Here is a 16,202-nt window from a genome sequence, read left to right as displayed (position 1 = left end):
TATATTGTAATTATTAATTACTGTTATATTAATAATATTAAAAAATTGAATACCTTTGAAATGTTCAATAAATTATTTCTAATTTTAATACTAATTAATTTTCTATAATATTAAAATTAGAAATGATTTATTAAACATTTTAAACCTATTTAATATTATTAATATAACAATAATTATAATTACAACATACTTATAATATATATATATATATATATATATATATATATATATATATATATATATATATATAATATACTTATAATAAAGACAAACAAACTATTGATTATATAACATACTACATTTAAAAAAAGTTAAGTTATGTTCTATGTTTATGGTATAGTATCTCATTTGTACCAAGTAGTAAATAATATACTTATAATATATATATATATATATATATATATATATATATATATATATATATATATATTAAGTACACTATATTTTTTTATAAGTATATTATTTATAATGTATATATTTACTACAGGATACGGATGAGATACTGCTATAAACATATAATACTACTTTCATTAAATATAGTGTGTTATATAGTCAATAGTTTGTTTGTCTTCATTTATAGAATGTGCTGACAACTTTAATTACTGATTTTTATTGTATGTACTTTGAAGATTAGATATGATTATTTTAATAATTAATTATATGTATAATCTACTATTGTTGTTACATGGTGTTTGAGGTGGTGTGAAAATTAAATCATTTTAACAATCAATTATATGTATAATTGATATTGTAAAAATTGATTATAATCAGAAGAAGAAAAAAATTACAAAGTAACACATAGCAAAGGAGGAGAGTTTTCAATTGTATACTTAACAAATAGACTCAAAAGTGAAAACCTTTCTCACTTTAGTAGGTTGTACAATTAAGTGTCAGTATATAATCTCAATCTAAAAGCTGTGTTTGTTTGTCAAATCTGATGAAGAGGGGAATGAGGATGAACAAAGTTGTTACCATTATTTTTGCTTTAGTTTGTCAACCAATCCTTCAGAAAGCGTCATATGCAGGTGCTGCCTTGACCCAAACATCATCCATTACAGATGGCCAAGAACTCATTTCTGCTAGACAAATCTTTTCTCTTGGATTCTTCACTCCAAGAAGATCCAGCAGCCGCTACATAGGGATATGGTACAAGAACGTCAAACCTCAAACCGTGGTTTGGGTGGCAAACAGAGATAACCCACTTAATGACATAAGTGGAAATTTAACCATTGCTGCAGATGGGAACATTGTACTTTTTGATGGAGCAGGTAATAGAATATGGTCTACAAATATATATAGATCAATCGAAAGACCAATTGCAAAGTTGTTGGATTCAGGAAATTTAGTGTTGATGGATGCAAAGCATTGTGATTCTGATACATACATATGGCAAAGCTTTGATTACCCAACAGATACAATGTTACCTGGCATGAAATTGGGTTGGGATAAGACCTCAGATCTCAACAGATGTTTGACTTCTTGGAAGACTGCTAAAGACCCCTCTCCTGGAAGCTTTACTTACAGCTTCCTCCATATCGAATTTCCCGAGTTTTTAATCCGCCAGGGAATGGATATTACATTCAGAAGTGGGATTTGGGATGGCACTCGTTTTAATTCAGATGATTGGTTATTCAATGAAATTACAGCCTTCAGGCCACACATTTCAGTGTCTAGCAATGAGGTAGTGTATTGGGATGAGCCTGGAGATAGATTGTCAAGGTTTGTGATGAGGGGTGATGGACTGCTTCAAAGATATATATGGGACAACAAAACTCTAATGTGGATTGAGATGTATGAGATAAGAAAAGACTTTTGTGACAATTATGGAGTATGTGGGGTGAACGGTGTTTGCAATATTGAGGATGTGCCTGTTTACTGTGATTGCTTGAAAGGCTTCATACCATGTTCACAGGAAGAATGGGATTCATTTAACAGGTCTGGTGGGTGCATCAGGAGAACACCATTAAATTGCACACAAGATGACGGGTTTCAGAAGTTAAGCTGGGTAAAACTACCCATGCCATTGCAATTTTGTACTAATAATAGCATGAGTATTGAAGAATGTAGGGTGGAGTGCTTGAAGAACTGTTCATGCACCGCATATGCAAATTCGGCCATGAATGGAGGGCCACATGGCTGCTTGCTTTGGTTTGGGGACTTGATTGACATTAGGCAGCTTATAAATGAAAAGGGTGAACAACTTGACCTTTATGTAAGGTTAGCCGCTTCAGAAATAGGTATGCATGGGTTCTGCTTTAACATGGCATGTAATGTTTAACTTCATATTATGTCTCTATATATTAATATAGAACTTAGAAGTCTGTGCTGTGTTCCCTTTCAGGTCTCTTTCTGACCTTTTTTTTTCATCCTAATGTCACGATTAATCTGAACTATTTGTTTGACATGCTTTTTTCTAGGCAAACTGCTGCAACATATAGTGAAGATAGACAAATCATTCATTCATTGGCATTTTGATAAAATGTATTCTTGATTAGGTTTTCTTTTATGTTTACATCTGCGTTCTCTTGAAGAAATATGTGTTTTAAAACTTTACCATCTGCTTGATTCTTGTTAAGAGGCCATTGCTAAAGCTAGTAAAAGGAGAAAGATAGCACTGATTATTTCAGCATCATCTTTGGCACTGCTGCTTTTGTGTATTATTTTCTACCTTTGTAAGTATATAAAACCGAGGACCGCTACTGATTTGGGTAAGATTCTTAAGCAATTCAACTTGTTCAATTATTTATATTATGAGTTGTTCTCAACACTGATTCTTCCATCCCAGACCCACCCTTCTCATATCTTTGGTGGGCTTTGGAAATGTATATTTGAGAAGAGCATAAGCTGCATTAATAGCTATAGTTTACTGTGAGAAATTAGCATTTTTGTTTCAAGCATAGTTATTAGAATTTCACGATTCATGATTCGAATCTTACAATTCGGCAACCTACCTATTTGTATCATTAGATGAATTTTAAATAACTTTGTATCTTGCTATACATGAATGAATCTATGCAATTCAATATTATCGATACGATAACATGATTCAATGATTCATTATATTTTTTTTATAACTTTTCTTTCACCATTTTTCCTGAAAAATATCCAAAATTTATATAAACTTAAATTATTAAATGAAAAGGAATTAAAGGAACTCTTCTAAACTTATTCTATTCTATTATTCTACTACTTTATTTGTCATTCACTCATTCAATTATGTTGGAAAAAACCACCTAAATTGTGGTTATCTCTAGATAGAGGAGGTGTTGAAAGCCCCACATGATGGGTAACTGTGGGCAAAAAAGAAACATGTTAAAGTCTCACATTGACTAAAAATCATGTTGAGATAGATTATTTAAGTGGGAAATAATTCTCAACTTATAAGTCGGTTGTGTAGAGTTGAATTAGATACATAACTCATTTCTGGCATGGTATCAAAATTTATCCTAGGCTCATTGATGGGTCTCTTGTGTTTGTCACGCTAGAGGCGGATAGTTTTGAGTGTGCGGGATGATGTTGGAAAAAGCCACCTAAATTGTGGTCACTCCTAAATAGAGAAGTGTGTTGAAAGTTCCACATGACAAGTAGTTGTGGATAAAAGGGAGACATGTTAAAATTGCACATTGACTAAAGATAGACTATATAAGTGGAAAACAATACTTATTTTACAAATAGGTTCATAACTCATTTCTGACAAAAGCTATTTAGGGGGGGGGGGGGGGGGGTGTTTTTCCGTTCAACCACACTCAAGTGACTCAACCGAAGTTCCTCACTTAGCTTCCATTCCTTTAAAATAAAGCCTTCAAAAACTCATATATAACTAATAATTTCTTCATAAGACTTTGGTTAAGTTGTTTTATCTATTTTTTGTTTAAACTTTTTACATAGAACACTATATATATATATATATATATATATATTAAAGTAATTTTTTATTGTCTATAAGTCTTACAATTCGATACAAATTGTGATTTACAATTAAAAATTAACTCGATGATGAATCATGAATCTCTATTTGATAAAAAAAATAAAAAAAAAATTGTTTCAGTCTTGATTTGATAACCTTGGATTCAAAGTTTAATTAGAGCAGTAGAACCAAATTATTAACAGACTAAAAAGTACATCATATATGTATGAAATGGTTGAATAAGCTTATTTTTGATAAATTACCAAGAAAATTGGTTTTGCTGTGATAGTTTCAAACCATGTGAAAATTGTTTCTTCTAGTCCCAGGTTGTAGAAATCATATTGAAGATCAAGCATTGCATCTTTTTGATATAGATATTATTCTGGCTGCTACAAACAACTTTTCTATTGAGAACAAGATTGGAGAAGGTGGTTTTGGTCCAGTATACAGGGTAAATATTCTTCTTCCCCCCCCCATTAAGAAGTGTTATTTTATTTTTCATCATCAGTTTTAATTGCTTCCTATAAAATCAGGGTAAATTATCTAGTAGACAAGAAATAGCTGTGAAAAGACTATCAAAAACCTCAAAGCAAGGCATCTCAGAGTTCATGAATGAAGTTGGATTGGTAGCCAAATTCCAACATCGTAATCTTGTGAGTGTTTTGGGAGGGTGCACTCAAGGAGATGAAAGAATGTTAGTCTATGAATACATGGCAAATAGTAGCTTGGACCACTTTATTTTTGGTAATACCACCAATGCAAAAACACTGTAATTTCCCTTAGTTGCAAAAGCTCTGCTAGCATATGTCCCATTATACTATTTTTCTTCAGATAACCTATTCTGTAATGGCTAAGTGTGTTCTCTCTGATCTTCTTCAGATGCCGTACACAGAAAACTTTTGAAGTGGAGGAAACGATATGAAATTATTTTGGGGGTTGCCCGAGGATTACTTTATCTTCATCAGGATTCAAATCTAACCATCATTCATAGGGATCTAAAAACTAGTAACATTCTTCTAGACAAAGAATTTAACCCTAAAATTTCTGATTTTGGTCTGGCCCACATCTTTGAAGGAGACCATTCTACAGTAACAACAAAAAGAATTGTTGGGACAGTGTAAGCTATATGATGAATTTCTGTGATTTGCTTGGGATAGAATACTTTTTTTATAGTATAATTTATTTTAAAAAATAAAATCAAATTCATGCTGTTTATTGTTTGTGTGTCCAGTGGTTATATGTCCCCTGAGTATGCAGTAAATGGGCTTCTTTCCCTGAAGTCTGATGTATTTAGCTTCGGAGTTATAGTGTTAGAGATATTAAGTGGAATCAAAAATAATAATTTCAACCATCCAGATGACAGTAATCTGTTGGGGCAGGTAACCAAAACAAACCACATGCAATACAATATTGACTGATCTTTCTTAATTTGTTATAAGTCTAATTTTACCAGTATTAACCTTCTCTTAAGTCTTAAAATACCTAGGCATGGAGATTATGGATAGAGGGACGAGCTGTGGAATTCATGGATGTTAATTTGAACCTTGCAGCTATTCCATCAGAAATACTAAGGTGTCTGCACGTGGGTCTCTTGTGTGTTCAAAAACTACCTAAGGACAGACCAACTATGTCATCTGTGGTTTTCATGTTGAGCAATGAAAGCATTACACTTGCCCAACCAAAGCAGCCTGGATTCTTTGAAGAAGTGTTACAGTCTCAGGGGTGCAACAACAAGGAGAGTTTTAGTAACAATTCTCTGACTATTACTCAATTAGAAGGTCGAACTTAGTTGCTAATTTATAGATTCTATGGCAATTGTTGTTGGGTAGTTTGGTAATATTTTGTGACAGAGAACTAAATTTGGATGAAAGATATTAGGGCTTGTCCTAAGAGATTTTTGGTGTTCTGGCAAACGGAGAAAATTATGCCATCATAATCATTTGAATATTGTACTTCTTGCATTTTTTGTTGCAAAGTCATTAGTAATTCGTTAGTTATCATGATTCTTTAAAAAATCATCTTTAATAGAAATCAAAGCAAAACTATTACTCTATCTGACATAATAGATAGAGAATTAGATTTTAACATTTTAATCTCAATAAACCTTTTTCTATAGACGCAATATAAACAGGAATAATTAATATTACTTTGTAAATTGTGCATACATCAGGAAAATAATTAAATGTCTTCAAAAGGCTCAATTACTTTAAATTCTTTAAACAAAATTACTCCATCAAAGATCATAAGAATTATCATGTTATAAATTTCAATTTTTATTACTTTCTTTTTAATTTCCTAGCTTAACCCTCTTTATATTTTGCATCGGGCCATCATTGGCTTTGCTATAAATAGTAACATTGTACCCGTAAACCTAATTTCCAAAATTGTTAACAATTAGACACACAGTTGCAATGAAGAAACAATTAAACTTACCAAAAATCATTGGAGGCAGCTGCATAATGGAAAGAGAGATCAACGATAGTCGAATGCCACAGAGAAGCTTGCGGCGATTGACGGATGAAGGTTCATAGTTCAATTTCGAGATTCCAGCTGAGCAAGAGAGGTCACGATTAACGAATTGTGATTTACAACACAATTTTTTTACTGCGAAAGCACCTAGTCGCTACCCTCCACCATTGTTTCACGTCTTAGTTCTCATCGTTATGAAACAGCGAAGCGCCCACCACGACGACGGTGAGACACAAAATAGCATAAAGATTAAAAAGAACGAGACACAAATTGACAGTGAGAAGACACGACAGAAAGTGGTGCGGCGCAATTGTGTGTGCAAGTGACTGGCACGATGGGACAACAAGGAGATTAGAGGGAAAAGATAAAGCTAGAGATGCCCGATAAAAATTTGTGGGTAGAATTTTGTTGAGAAATGAAAACATGGTCGATAGACTGACTAATTACTATAGTAATTGTTTTCCTAAAAGAATATTGTTATTATTCTGTCTTTTAATATAATTTTAAAATTATATAAAAATATATTTTAATATTTATATAGACTAAATAAAAATATAAAACTCTTGCGGCCATTCAAAGTCATCATAGATGACATAAGGAGACCTAACATCATATTTTAATCCAAAATTTTAAGATTTAAATTTACAAGTCTTTTTTTTTATTTATATAATATTCAACCTTTCTATTTTTATTTGATGTCTGACTTCACCTTCCACTTGAATAACAGATGAAGAGAAGAGAAGAAGAGATGAGAGGAGTTCCCTTATTGCATGAGTGATAAGTAAAAACTGGATATCATCGGCTGAAAAGCCTTAAGCTAAGGAGTGTGCTTTTCTTTTCACTGAAGTTATCTCTTACATATTACATTAAAGCAAGATCAATATAGATCTCAAAGATGCCGCAACTATCAGACAAAGGAAGATTTACAGAATACAGATTTTTTTTGTTGTAAGGAATATACAAATATGTTAGGTGACGTCATGATGGTTTCAAAGTATTTTGAGACTCCACAATCACATCATGACTATAATTGCGGCCTCATCACTCTCATTTTCCCACAATTACACCTAATATAAAGGTTTTTTTGCTGACCACAACCGTATTTTAGAATCGTATTGCTTCTTTGACTACCTAGCATCTAGTAATGTGACTGTGACTTGGTTCACACTCCATGATTCATCTTTCTTGCTTGAAGAAGAATCAGTCTCCGCAGGATTCTTCCCTATGGAAAACCCAGGGTTTCTGGGTTGTGGCATTAACACGGATTCACTACTCAGCATCAACAACACTGAAGACATTGTTGGCCTATCTTCTGCACGTTCTTGGACACACAAGAGTCCAACGTGTATGCATCTAAGAACTTCAGATGGTGAATATGAATCGCCAGTGGACGAATCAATGAGTTCCAATGCACTGCCATCTCTCCACTGCCTCCATGCCTACAACAAGAAAATATCATCAATTGTTTATTAACAGAAAATGATATTATCTACTAAGTAGCACTCTAATTAAAGTAGCACTCTCACGTACATTCCCTAGAAGATTCATATCTTCATTTGAGTAATAGAATCCTCTATTTTTCTTCCCAGTTATAATTTCCAGCACTAAAACTCCAAAGCTAAAAACATCAGATTTCACTGAGAAGTTCCCGTCCATAGCATATTCAGGAGACATATAGCCACTGCGCATTAGAAAAATATACAAAATAATAAGGTCACCATATTTAGTCTTAAAGAGAGTGCTATTTTGCGATATTGTGGTACTCACTATGTCCCAACAACTCTCGATGTGTTTGCTTCTGTCTGATTTGAGCCAAAAAGTCTAGCCATCCCAAAGTCTGATATCTTTGGGTTCATTTCACTGTCAAGTAGAATGTTGCTAGCCTTGAGATCCCTATGGATAATCCTAAATCTGGAATCATGGTGCAGATAAAGTAGCCCTCTAGCTATGCCGCATATAATGTTGAAGCGTCTTTTCCAGTCCAATATGGGTTTTTTGGCTTTGTCTGGAACATTATCATAAAGCATATTTGAATATAAAAATAAGACTAGATTAAGCAAAACATGTCTGCATTTAAAAAAACAAAAAACCTCAGGTATAGAATGCTACAAATACTTACCAAACAAAATGGAATCAAGACTTCTATTTTCCATGTACTCATACACTAGCAACCTCTCATGCATCTCAATGCAACAACCGAAGAGCCGAACAAGATTTCGATGTTGAAGCCTGACAATTAACTTGATTTCATTCTTAAATTCTTCAACTCCTTGCATGGAGCTTTTTGATAGCCTCTTGACAGCAATATCTTGGCCTTCCATCAACCTTCCCTGTTATATATACACACAAGCACTCCTATTAGTATGGTTTCTGTATGGGTGCTTTGTGATTTTGAGTTATGGTGGGAGCTATAAAAACAAACCTACCCTGTAAACAATACCAAATCCTCCTTGTCCAAGTTTATTTGCTTCAGAGAAGTTGTCTGTGGCCATTGTTATGGTATTAAAATCAAACATTGGCAACTCTATGTCATCCATGTTCCTTTCTCCTGAGTTTTTTCTATTAGTTGAAAACTTCCTTTGTACAGTCGTCAGCAAATCCCGACTTCTTTGGAAAGAACCTGGTTTTGTGGAAAGAACCAAGACAACACATGTCATCATCTAGCACCACAACATTTATACCGTATACTTAACATTATATGGAGGGGCATTACCTCTAGGGCCTGCCTTCACATTTGATATACTCAACAGTTTCCTCTTCTTCCAGAAAATGACAACCAATCCCAATATTATTACAGCTGCAGAAATTGTAATTCCTACAACCTCACCTATATGGTTTTTCTTGTGAGAGCCACCTCCAGATCCTATGTCATCTGTGAAACACAGGTTTCTTTTAGTACTCTTATCCACTTAATATTTGTTAGAAGACAGGTTTTCTAATGCTAACATGCACTAGCAATTTTCTTGTTATAAAAAATTTTAAACTAAAATGTATCAATGCGGGCAAAGTATATGTAACTAAATTGACTCTATAGTGTATCAATACTCTCTGTTCATCTCACATTAAACGTTCTACAGATAACAACATTATAAATGCAAAAAAATCAGGGAAAAAATGTAGATTTTTTGTTTCTTGTCGAAAAAAATATTGTAAACGTGAATGTAACCATTATGATTGAGAAAAGAATATAGCATTAGTCTGACCCGAAAAGAAAATCGAACGAGTCAAAAAGGTCGGGGATGAAAAAGGTCAGTGAAGAAATATAATTGCGTTCATATTTTATTATTTTCCAAAGTCAGAAAGATTGCCTCGACCTGCAGACAGAGATCTCTTTTTTCCTTTCCTTTAGGGCGGCACCAAGAAATTGAAAAAAAGAATCTTGTGAAAATTGAATGCTAAAAAAAATTGACCATTTATTTTTCAAATCAACAACTTTTTTTTTTCCATGAAACAAAGTAATGGTATCGTACCAGTTGAAAATTATTTTTTTGTTACTTATGTAAGCTTTTTTTCCGCAAAAGCTATACGCGGATATTTATGTAGTTAAACTCTAATTTAAGAAAATATAAAAAGTACTTTAAATTCAAGCATAATCACTTGAGTCTTTATGCGCAGTTTAGTCATTCAAAGATAATAGTTCTCATTGATTTCAGTTTAAATAGTTTTTTTTTTTAAACTGAATTCAGTTTAAATAGCTTCCTAGTAAAATCATGAATTATACAGTAAGCATATACAGTATAAAAATAAAGATAAAATTGTGGATAAAAAATTAAAGGAAAATCTACCTGATTAAAAAAATGAGAACCCAAAATATTAAAAACTTTACCCAAAAGCTCAAAGAGGACGAGGATCGGTGGATGCAATAACTTTTCCTGTTTGAACTTTGAAAGACCTAATTCTTTTTTTCTTTTTCTTTTTTTTGTCTCTAGTGAAAGTCAAATTCCTCTGATTAAAAATATCCCAAATAATATATGCATTTAAATAAAAAAAATATCATATTTTTTCTCCAAACTTTCAATCCAAAAACTTATTTTAAGTCTCCAATTTTTTTTTTCCAAATCAAAATCCCAGCTAGTATATTCACATCGCAAGGAAACAAACCGTGATGTAGATAGTTTTGTATGTTTCCCGTTGATTGATATGCCTACAAATTTTTATTTTGTAATTTTGATCGAGACAAACAGGTCATAGACTCCTAGTTTGGAAGGATTAGCGGGAGACTCAGCATGTGGAAACGTATTCCATACATCTCTCTGTCTTGTAGCCAAACCAACGTTTCCATCACAAAATGTAATTATTCTCATTCTCTTATTTTAAATATTATTGTTTTTAGCAATTACTCTCATTATCGTAGTTTCAACACTAATCTAATCCAATCTAGTAACGTCAATTCCAAAAAAATTCTTAAATCATAATGACCTATTATTTTATAGGTGTTGTTAATCAGTATTCTTAAATATTGATTAAGGAACTAAAAAAATATATTTTTATTGTAAGAATAATAAGAGAAGGTAAAAAAGTTATCAATAATACAATTTTATTTTGTGTATTTTAAGATCAGTGTCTAACATTTGTCCTGTTTTATTATCTTTCTTTCAAAATGTTTCAATATTTTAATTCCATTCCAGCCAGCCAAATGCGTAAACACCCTTAGCCCAATTTCTAATAACCAACCGCACGAGTATGAAACAGCATAAAATTATTAGGTAGTATCGTACCACTGCATGTCCAATTTCTATGATCAATGCAATCTATATATTCAAGTTTTTTAATTTGGCAAAAAAATTAATAAGTTTTATACCAAATAATTTATTGTGGGACAGAGAATGGAAGATTCGAAAGCAGAACAGAACCAACAAACTGAGACACGGGAGAGAGCACGTACCTACGTCAGAAGCTGCTAATCTAACATAAAGATCTTGTCCACCCGCAGGATACAGCCTCATATCTATGAGTTCACCAGTCCACGTCACGCACCCGCTTCCACCGTTTGTGATCTCAATGTTGGCATAAGCAGTGCAAGAACAATTCTTACGGCACAAATCCTCACACTCCCTTAGGTTCATAGTCCTGTTCGCAAACACATAGGTTGTCTCTGGCAGCTTCACGTTCTCCAAATGCAAAAACTTGTCCCTCCCACAATCCAAATCCGTGTTCCTCACACACCCATCAGAACCATCTCTCAAATTCCACGCTTGCAAGTTCCTCGGCCTGAACCCTCCCACGCACGTGCAAACCGGCGAAGCGTTGGAGTCACACAAACCATAAGGACCACACTCTCTGTAGCCATCACACTGATCCTTACGCGCGTACCAAAACTTGGTCCAAGTGTTTCTACTTGGCACCCAAGTAAGACGCTGAAGTTCACCACCCGAAGTCAAAACCAGCCTCGACAAAATAGAACGGCTTCCAATGGAAAACAAATAGTACACACCATCTTTATCGTAAGAAAAATCAAACGTAATAGTATCTGTGTTGGGTTGCATCTCTGGCACCCCGCTGAATCTCTCACCATTCCAAGGGCCACTTCTGTATGTTATGTTCTGGTCATCCCTTAAGAAAATTTCTGGTATTCCACGAGTGTCTATCTTGAAAGAGTAATCTCCGCTTGAAGGGTCGCTCCCTGTGGCTTTCCACGATGTTAAGTGTTTCTCAACGCCAGTGTCTAGGTTCCACCCCATTTTCATGCCGGGTAAGAGCGTGTCTGTTGGGTAATCGAAGCTTTGCCAGAGATATTTTGTTGGGTCGGTTATGTTTGCTTCTCTGAGAACTAGGTTTCCTGTGTCCAGAAGCTGAAGCACGCGATTGTTGTTGTTGGCTTTGGTTGTTGCGTTGGAGGACCAAACGGGGTACTTCTTCATTGATGGATTTGTAAGGACTATGTTTCCGTTTTCTGCGATGGTTAGAAAACCATTGGAGTTCTCGAGAGGGTTGTCTCTGTTGGCTACCCATACTATGGTTCTGTCGTTGATGTTGTTGTACCATGTGCCTAAGTACCAAGTGGAATTGGTCCCCGGAAAGAAGCCTAGAGCGAAGACTTGGCTTGGGGATATGAGGGTTTGGTTGGTTAGAAGAATTTGTGTTGAGGTTAATGTGTCTGCGGAGAATGAAATTGTGATGTGTTGCGATGATGCCAAGAAGAAGCAAAAGAGGAAGAATAAGAAACCAGGCATGTTTGGAGAGAGAGAGAGAGGGAGGGAGAGAGTTGATGAAGTGTTTGGTGAGGAAGATAAATAATAGTTTCATTCCATAGTTTTGGACTGTGGTATTGTGGACGGTAGTGAGGAAATTAAGAAGGACAAATTGACCCTGGCATTGGCATTCATTCGCATCTTGGTCTAAGTTGTTTCTTCCTTTGAAAAGTGAACCCATCCTATTGTGTTACGCCAGTGACTCTCTTATGTGACTCTATTGTTTTTGCCCTGTCAACAGTGTGAATATGGTTTGCCATCCAAAAGATTTTCACAACTGCTTCTTGCATAAGTTGATTAGATGTTTAATGTTTTCTTTTTTACACAAATTAGATGCTTACTATTATACTCCTTTTCCTTTTTCTTCTGTGCATGAATCATGACAAACTGGTGAAAATTTATTGATTCTATATATAAACTTACCAAAACATTCGTATACTCCATTTTTTTTTTACCGGAAACATTCATATATTACATAAATAATTTATATTTTTCATAAAATATTTATTTTATTTTCAGACGTGGAATCAAATCACAATATTGATGCGAGAATATATAAATACATTTATAAGTATTATTTGAATCTTAAGATGTTGATTGACCTTTTAAGATTCAAATTATTTAAATTTCTTATTATAAAAAGTAATAAATGCCAATAAGAGTGATTGAAACAAATATACTATTTTTCTTTTATTTCTATAAATTAATCGTATTATCTTTATAAGTTTTTTGCCGCGTACTAATAAGAGTGTGTGAATTAATAAATATGAGATTGTTTTAGTTTAATTAATAATTTTAAATTTAAATCTTAAATATTTAGAGAGGACAATCATAAATGATTACAAACAACTTAAATAAGATGGCAAACATTTGTCTCCACCACAAAATTCTTTGCCGTATGAAAGGGTGACTGGATCACAGTATAATTAACAAAGCTAGCTAATTATGCTTTAGTTCTGGTTTGGTAATGACTTTTTTTTTTCTCTTCCAAATCTGAACTTAGTTAATTATGTTTTAGTGGCGGCCCAATTAGGTGACCGAATTTGGTTGCAAGTACCAAGTATGGGCCATATTTTATAGGGTATTTTTAGTTTTATTTTTTTTTCAAGTTTTTTTAATTATTTAAAGATTTAATTTTTTTATTTTAGTCTCCATTACATAATAATAACTAGCATTAAGTGATGATTCAACAGTCACATATTATTTTTCTGGTAAAATATGTTTTAAATCTCTATATCAACACATCATCAATTATTTTAAACTAATAAAAATTTAAAATCATAGTTTATCAACAAAAATTAGGCGTTATTGTATTGTCAAATTTCTTATGGTATAATTTAACTAGTTGACAAGTCATTGTTACATCATCATGGATTTAAAAAAAAATTAAAGACTAAAATTGAAACAAAAAATCTTTTAAACAACTGAAATAAAATTTAAAAAAAGTATATCATCAATTTGAATTTCATAAAACCAAAAACTGATTGTGAGGTTTCTATTTGATATATCCCTCCATTAACAGATACATGTGTACAAAGGGCTCTCTTAGGTTAGAAAAAGTAAGTTAGGTTCTTCGGAAAGTTCGTAAAAGCACTAATAAATGGATCCAAAAAAACACTTGTCCTCTTTTTTTTTTTTTTTTGAGACACTTGTCCTCTAATTGCGTCTTCATTCTTGTCCCACCAATAAAAAATTACAGGTTAATATTTTAAATGATATGTTAATTTTTAATTGATGAGTCAGGGATAGAGACACATCTAGAATCTGGAGAGGTGTTTTGAATCCACCATCATTTTTTTGTTCAGCACCAAACACTACACACTATTGCAGTAGAAAACCCGAATATTTGCATTAAATATTGGATACCAAATTCCCTTTTCCATGTCTCCATAATGTTAATTAGTGTCCTAAAAATATTAAATAAAGGAGTAAATTTTTATTATTATTAGTATTATTTATTTTTTATAGCCATCATAATTACAACTTTTGATTTTTTATGGAACTATCCCCACACACTAATTTTCGATCCACTATGATTTTTAATCTATTCTTAATTAAATTATTTTCCTGTAAAAAAAAGTTAACTTAAATCCTAATAAAAAAAATTCATTAATATTCCAATGCCTTCTTTAGTAATTTTGATATATAAATATGTAAACTATTAACTTCCTTAGAAAATACACACAAGAGCAACCTACCAAGTACCAACTATTGTATACATTAGTCCTAAAAATACGAAACTAGAACGGCGTCTTTAATTATAAATTTATAATGCTTCTTATACGACTTTTTTTTTTATTAATTTCTAGAGTACATTACATCTTGAGATTTAATAAAATTTGATTTGAAAGTGCTCCTCTTTTTTTTTACTCCACACAAATCTTCTTTAATTTGTATAAAAAATATATTATTTCCATTAACACTTTTTTTTTTAATTTCTTACAAAATTGTATAAAAGTTAAGGAACTAACTAGTGAGATCATAAACTTATTTATAGTCAGTAATTACGGCCGGCAAGTTATACTAAACGTTAACTTGAGTGAAGTCTGTCAACGAAGTTATAGTTTACTGATGACCAGTTATGTTTCCGTAATTCAAATTCTTTAAATAGCTCTTGTTTGTGGACAAAAATTGTATTTTGATGTTTACGTAATTCTAATTCATTAAATAATTTATTTCTAGACTCATTTTGATTCTAGATCCTCGTGACGAAAAGTAGTTGAAACTTGATCATGATGGGGTAGGAATTAAATTTTAAAACCATGGAATTTTCCAGGAAGTTCTATCCAACTCAGATAGATATTGTATCAAAGGAAGCTTCTTCAAAGAAAGTGGCCGTAAGTTTATTAATACGTTTGATGGAGAGGGGGGAATCATAAAATCGAGTTCTTCAAATGTCTAATAAGGCATTAGAGAAAAGGAGGATAGTGATAGAAGAGTGAAATATATTTACCCGTCTTTTGTTCAAGTGTTTTGATTTTGATAGAAATAAATAAAAATATATTTTTATTGATATTTAATTGATAAAATCTACGCCCCTTGGATAAAATTAGGATAAATTCCACTTACATTTCTTGAAATTTAATGACATTTTATCCAATATCCTTTTTTTTAGATTACTTTGTCTTTCCTTAACTTAATATAATTTTGTAAGAAATTAAAAAAAATGTGTTAATAAGAAAAACAAAGGGACTAAATTCAACCTACTAAATAAATTAAGGGATAAAAAATAAATTTAACCTATAAATTAAAGAATATTTTTGTGGAGTGAAAAAAATAAATAAAGGAGTACAATCAAATCAAAATTTATTAAATCTCAAGAGATATGTAAGTGTAATTTATCCTTAAAAATTAGTGAAACAAAACGTATAAAAAGCATTATAATTGAAGACACCGTTCTACTTTCATATTTTTAGGACTATAGTTTACAATAGTTGGTAGGTTACTCTTATGTGTATTTTTTAAGGAATTTAATAGTTTAAATTTATATATCACCTTTAGAAATAGTGTACATGTTTTTTTTTTTTTAAAAAAAAAAGTGTGTACGTTAAATGAATTTTTACGTTGTGGTATATGCAATTTTAATTCTATTTTTTGCTCTTTCTAACTTACATTTTCCTGTCGAAACAAATCCT

At 32.3% G+C, this 16,202-nt stretch overlaps 1 protein-coding gene and 1 pseudogene across 1 annotated transcript; one reads left to right on the top strand and one right to left on the bottom strand.

The window, feature by feature from the left end:
• On the top strand, positions 842-5,779 carry LOC106794219 (receptor-like serine/threonine-protein kinase-like; annotated as a pseudogene).
• LOC100802437 (receptor-like serine/threonine-protein kinase SD1-8) lies at positions 7,207-12,828 on the bottom strand. Its single transcript, XM_003541709.5, has 7 exons — positions 11,262-12,828; positions 9,090-9,248; positions 8,803-8,996; positions 8,496-8,706; positions 8,144-8,381; positions 7,907-8,057; positions 7,207-7,815 (listed from the first exon to the last, which is right to left on the bottom strand). Exons 1-7 carry the CDS (start codon positions 12,547-12,549, stop codon positions 7,504-7,506), a joined length of 2,553 nt encoding a protein of 850 aa, XP_003541757.1. The 5' UTR covers positions 12,550-12,828; the 3' UTR covers positions 7,207-7,503.
• Positions 12,829-16,202: the final 3,374 nt, after the last annotated feature.

This window comes from Glycine max, chromosome 13 (genome assembly GCF_000004515.6).
Source record: "Glycine max cultivar Williams 82 chromosome 13, Glycine_max_v4.0, whole genome shotgun sequence".
NCBI lineage: Eukaryota > Viridiplantae > Streptophyta > Magnoliopsida > Fabales > Fabaceae > Glycine > Glycine max.
This window is presented reverse-complemented; position numbering and strand designations above follow the sequence as displayed.